General features: G+C 46.9%; 1 protein-coding gene across 2 annotated transcripts; it reads right to left on the bottom strand.

Moving 5' to 3' along the window:
- Positions 1-2,985: 2,985 nt before the first annotated feature.
- On the bottom strand, positions 2,986-5,010 carry LOC126069397 (spindlin-2). Of its 2 annotated transcripts, none has more exons than XM_049872742.1 (2): positions 4,736-5,010; positions 2,986-4,017 (listed from the first exon to the last, which is right to left on the bottom strand). In XM_049872742.1, the coding sequence occupies exon 2, from the start codon at positions 4,013-4,015 to the stop codon at positions 3,239-3,241; it is 777 nt and encodes a 258-aa protein (XP_049728699.1). In that variant the 5' UTR covers positions 4,016-4,017; positions 4,736-5,010; the 3' UTR covers positions 2,986-3,238. The 2 variants fall into 2 exon arrangements, with proteins under 2 accessions (XP_049728699.1, XP_049728698.1); XM_049872741.1 differs by having other exon boundaries at positions 2,987-4,036; positions 4,736-5,008.
- Between the last annotated feature and the right edge of the window lie 1,058 nt (positions 5,011-6,068).

Genomic DNA, 6,068 nt, shown 5'->3' with positions numbered 1-6,068 from the left:
CTCCCATTTGAATAACCAAATAATCTAACACTATTTATTGAATGGTGAATTTATTGAATTTAATGCATTTATTAATCCAGCAAAATTTATGATTTGTTCTTTCATCTTTCATTTAAAATGTCACTTCTATTATGATTCAAGTTTCCTACGTGTAAATGTTTCTGGATCTCTCCTCTGTTCCATGGATATACTGATCTCCCTGTTTCCACCCTTGCACCCCTACAGACTTTTGTCTAGTTGTCAGAGCAATCTCGTTAAAATATAAGACAAATCCTATCACTTCTTTGCTGAAAATACTCAAATCGCTCCCCATCTCTCTCTGGGTAAAAGCCAGATTCCATTCTAGGACCTATAAGGCTCTAAGCTATGTGCCACCCCCTCATCCACATTACCTCTCTGAACTCATCTACCTTGCTCACACAATTCCAGCCATGCTGGCCATCTCAGTGTTCCCTGACTGCCAGGCTCACTCTTGCCTTGGGGCCTTGGCACTAGCTGTTCCCTCTATGTGGAATGCTCACCCCCCAGACAGTCGCCTGGCTGGATCCCTCCTTGCCTTAAGGTCTTTATTCAAAAGCCACGTGTTCTCAGTGAGGCCTTTCCTGGCCACCCACTTCCCTGGTATTTCATTTTCACATGCTGTGCTTTACTTTTTTCTTTTCCAGCTCTTGTCACTATGAAACTACTTCGTTTTGCCTATTTATTTTGTTTATGGTCTGTCAAACTAAGTGAAGCTCCATGGGTTTGATTTTTTTTCTTTTGGCTTCTTTTCTTACCATATCATCAGTACCTGTGCCTAGAACGGTGCCTGGCAGAAAAAAGCCCACTCAAAATAAGAATTTGTGGGATGAAGCTTAAACTAATAAATTAAAAAGTGAATGGAGACCAAGTAAGTAAAAAGGGGGCTTAGGCAGTTTTTCCTGGGTCTACCCCAAGAGTTACAAACACAAATATCTCCAGGGGACAACTGGGCATTTTATTAGAGTGAAGCATGCCAGCTGGGGGTGTGGCCAAATAAGAGTCAACCCTTCCTCAAACCCAGCTGCTTGAGTCTTCGTTGGAATGCAGGCCCTAATCCTTGATTTTTTTCCAGGACAAGCCAGGAATATGGATTTTTGTAATGTGAAATCCCCAAATGTCTAAAACAGAAAACAATAAAAAAAATGACAGCTAGCTGAAATTGGCTTCTGGTGGTCAGCTGGTGTTTGCTGGACTCAATTGTGTGATGTCTACAAGAAAATTAATCCCTGCTCTGGTGAGGTGGGCTTGGCTTGAGTAATTCACGAGGCCATCAAGCTCAGATCATGTTGGGTGCAGAGAATGAACTGGAACTGCCACCCTCTTTCAGTTCCTGAAAGCTCCCTGCCTCCTCCCACTATGGAGTTAGGGAAGCCTGGGCAGTGGGGACTTGCCAGCACTTTCTTAGAGGCAGGGGTACAGTTTAGTGATGAGTGGGGAGCCCAGACAAAGGTCTTCGGGAGAATAACTGCACAAGAATAAGGAGACGAGGAAGAGAAGGATGCAGACCCATTCGTTGGGACACCTTTTTTCTGAGGGACTTTATTGGGGTTGCTGCCCCCTTTCCCCACCAACAACCACCCTCAATGTGGTACTATATACCCCAGAAGGAGTCACGGTCAAAACTCCCAGTCCAACTGTCACAAGGCATCTATCTCGTTTAGCAAAAACAAGCTGTACGAACTTCCATCATAGTTCCCCATGTTCTTGGGTTGGGTAAGACTGGCCAGTGGGTGACTTCAAGGGGGCCAGCAGCCACTGGCTTTGTGCAGGGTCTAGCCAACATCGTGCTTCTGGGGGCAGGAATTTCCCACTGGTGGAGCACTGGGTGGAACTACCTGTGTTTTCAGGCAGCTGCTGAGAGAAGGATGGACTTTCAGAGTACTCCCCATGCCTGGGAAAGATATCAGGCTCAGTTCTCTGATGTCCCTCCTCTCTCGAGAGGCAAGGAATGTCCAGCAGAACAGTGAGGGGGATATTGTACTTGGATTCAGGTTTTTCTGGATAAAATACTTTCTAAATGCAAAGTGGCACATCTCCCACAGTCCCATTCCCCACAAGTATTGCTTATCCAGTCATGGGAAAATGAACCAAGACCTTCAGGACCAGTATTTCCTGCACCAGGGTTGTCTGGGAAACATAAGGAGGCAGCCCATAGCCCAGCAGTTATAGCACCATGGTAGTGTGTTTAGGCTGAGGGCTGGGGTTCTGCTCGGCTGGAGGCAAGTTGCAGGAAGAGGCCGTGTCATGGACTCCCAGCAACAAAAGCCTTTAGGTATGAACTTTGCTCCTGCTTAACTTGTGTGACCCATCCTTTTCAAAATGCCCTTCTAGGGAACCTCCAATCCAGCTGGCTTCTTTGTCAACTGTCCCTGTCTTTGTGCAGAGCCAGGAAGGGCGTTGTGGATGCTGCTGGAATTCAAACTTCTTCCTGGAACTTCCCATACTTTATACCCCATAAACCATCCTCCCCAAACCCCTTCTCCTGTGTTCTCACTTCTTCTGTCAGTCTTTCTTCCTAGCATTCCTTCTCCCTCAGTGTCCCTCCCATTGTGGCCTCCCATCCATGCAATGACCCTCCTTTGTGCATTCTTTAGACTCTCCCAATCTAAGAAACTACCTGCCAACTTGGTCTCTCTCTTCCTTGTTCTGAACACTTCCACACTTTTTTGTGACCCTCTGTACTCATTTTCTGTTTTCCTCATAGTCCCAAGATCTCACTCTCCCTCTGCCATTCTTCACCCCCTTCCCAGCTGGATATTTCCCCCTCACTAGGTCTTCCCTTTCTCCAGGAAGCCTCTTCATTTCTGGCCTCTCTCCACCTCTTCCTAAGCAATCATCTCTTCCTCTCTCTCCCTGACAGCCCATCTCTAGTTCCTTTCCCTCTCCCTCTCTAGACCAGGATATCTAAGTCCTATTCCATTTTTAGATGACTGATTATGAAACTAGCTTAACTTTATTCACAGCCTGAATGTACTGGCGTTCCTTCCTTTCATGCCCCTCCACCAAACACACCCAACCTTTTCAAGAAGACAAATTCCTTACACAAGGCATGTCATGTCCACATAAATTTGTATTTTTAAGAACAAAACAAGTTATGCTGGCAAAGATGTAAAATTAACAGGGACCCTCAAGCTTTCACTACACTAAAAGGCAACATTTTTTGCATGTCTACAAATTATACATGTTTCCACAAACGTGGCAAATTTTACCTTAACAGTTAGGACTTTTTCACCAAATCATAGACATAGATATGAAAGTCATCATCAAACTTGATGAAATACACAGAGGGTTTGGCTTTAACTTGATGAATGACCTTGCCTGTCCTTTTGGAGCCATCTTCTTTGGTATATTCCACATGTTTACCTATCAGGCCATCTACAACTCCTTCTGGCTCCCTCTCTGCTGGAGGAGACTCATTGGACTCTGGCATGATACGGAGATCACCTTCTTTATAATCGTCTAAAAGCTGGTACATGTACAAGACAGGATCTTTCTCATAGGTAATATAAAACCAGGCTTTCATGATAGGAGCTTGGGCTAAAACCATCCCCCTCCATTCATCCTTAGAACCATGCTCACCCTCAAACATATGTTCCACTGCTTTGCCAATTATGGTGTTTGCAAGTTGCACATCTCTGACTCGAGAAAATGGCACCTTATCAGGAAGGATTTTAAGTTTTAAAATCCTTTCGTCTCTGTGAAGTTCCAGTCCATAGACACAGTCAATTCCATCATATTTCACCAGATAAAGAGAGGGATTTATAGGCACCTGATCCAGAACGGTTCCTTTCCACTGGGTGATGGGCTCATCCCCTTCCTTCCATCCATGTGAAATTCTGCAGCCCACGATGTTCCTGCGGGGTTGGGAGGAAGGTCGGCCCCTCTGCTTCTTCTGGAAGGTCTTTTTCTTCCTCATATTTGCAGATCCTGTGTGGTGACCTACAGTTGCCCTGGCATGCTGCCCTGTAGCTGCCTTTTTGTGGAGGGTCTTCATACCTGCAGGAGAGGAGAAAGGCTAGGGAGAAATGTTCAATGTGTGTCTCAAGGTATGTTTTATATTTGTATAATTAAGTCTTTGTGTACCAGGTACACTTCCACCCATGTTATTCCTAAGTGTCTAGCAGCAAAACTGGCTATCAAGGCACTCCTGGATGCCTGCTTGAGGCTCCTCCCCCCTGCAAGGGAGGGGTTGAGATGAGGTGGCTGTGGTGGTCATGGTGGTTAAGGTCCCCGCAAGAGGGAGGAAACTCCTTTGCATGCTGCCTGCCTTCCTGTAGCCATCCTAGCTTCCCCAGCAACACATTCACAATTTCTTATTCACCACCTCATCTCTCCAGTTCCAGGCATGTACCTCCGTGACATCTGCCCCTCACCCTCAGCTCTTCATCCCTCTTGTCTGCCTATCCCTGTGACTCTCGTTGGAGCTCACCACTCTCTCATGTCTCTTTCGCGGCCATTCCCATTTTCCTCCTGGGCTCCCACCAGAGTTATTTCCCTTTCTGGCCACCCCTGTACACCACTGTGGTGCTTTCCGTCAACCCCGCCCTCCGACTCCCAAATCAACCTTCCCAGACTTCCTCATCTCCCATCCTGGCGCCCACCACATTTTCGCGCCTGGCCCCACCAGCCCCCATCCACCGGTTCCCTGCTCCAGCGCCCCCCTCCCCACCGACCCCCAATAGCGGGCCTCACGTGCCCAAATCGGACAACTCACCGCCGTCTCAGCTGTGATTCAATGGCCACAAGTCGGATGCTAGCAAGACTTGCTTGGGAGGGGAGGATCCGCAGGCAAGGATCACGTCTAGGAGGGAAGCTCTCGACTCGCACGTCCTCTGCTTGGCTGCCCGCGGCGGCTCCCCTCTGCCACAGGGGATCCTACCCGCCGCTGCCCCGCCGCAGTCTCCTCCCCCTTTCCGTAGCGCAGCTTCCTGCCAGGAGAGAGGCCTCCCCTTCCTGCCAAACACCGAGTGCCCCCACAGCCCCAACCCCTACCAGAGCTCTGGGCCAGGCGGCTCTCTGGGGCTCCCGGCCCCGCCCCTTCCCCAAACAGTAAGCGGCCCGGTCCACCACCGCCCCTCCCCCACCGCCTTCCACCCCTCCCCCAGCGTAGGGCCTGAGGCTCTCCACCCCTCCCCCACCTCCGCTCTCCCCCCTCCCCCACCTCCGCTCTCTCAGCACCGCTGTCCCGTCTGCTTTTCATCTTCCAGGAATTCACCCTTTCCTTTTTTTTTTTTTTATCGTGCCCTTATAGAGTTATTCTTTACACATATAAATCTGCCTTTTCTGTCATTTAAGGGGAATTGGGGTAGGGCGAAGAGAAATGCGCCGGTGCTTACTCTGCCATCTTGACCCAATCTTTATCTAATTTTTCCTGACTGGTTATTTTAGGACTTTAGTACTTGAGCTTTTTTTTTCTTTTTTGTCCACCATGCGGACACTGCGTAAAATTCAGAAAATTGACATGAAGAAGAAAATAATCAACTGTAATCCCACCTCTCATTTCCCAGGGCTCACAGCAAGTCCTGGGAGGGGAAGATAATTTCCTTTGCCTTTTTTCTAAGCTCTTACAAAGCTGGAATCATTTTGCAAGTGCGGTTGTTAGAAATTCTTTGTAATATCATTTTCAGTTGAGATATTAAGGAATACAGAGTGTATATAGCAATATTAGAAGCGTGATATACTTTACATTAATAGTTAACAGATTCATTTTCATTCGTGCTTTCAAATGTAGAAATCAAATATTACCAATATAATGTAATTCTATTTTAGTCTCTGTTCCTGTCCCCCTCTCTAAAGCTAATACTTGTCATTCTTTTGTTGTGTATCCTAACAATCTAGATTTTTGTATGTATTTACAAGTACTCGACAGGCAGTTTTACGTCACATGTTTATTTAGTTTTTCCAATTTACATTATGAAGGAAAATTACACCATACTGGAGGGAAAAAAAATTCTCTTCAATGTCCCACACCTGACTTTTATGGGGATGGCTCTGGGTCATTTTGCCCTAGGTGTAGACTACTGTACAAATGATAAACTGATAAGAAT

Source organism: Elephas maximus, chromosome X (assembly GCF_024166365.1).
Source record: "Elephas maximus indicus isolate mEleMax1 chromosome X, mEleMax1 primary haplotype, whole genome shotgun sequence".
Classification (NCBI taxonomy): domain Eukaryota; kingdom Metazoa; phylum Chordata; class Mammalia; order Proboscidea; family Elephantidae; genus Elephas; species Elephas maximus.
Note: the sequence above shows the minus strand (reverse complement) of the source record. Positions and strands in the feature narration are given on the sequence as shown.

Bases quoted from the DNA above. Each gene is read 5' to 3' on its own strand.
- LOC126069397 (XM_049872742.1), bottom strand. From the start codon at position 4,015: ATGAAGACCCTCCACAAAAAGGCAGCTACAGGGCAGCATGCCAGGGCA.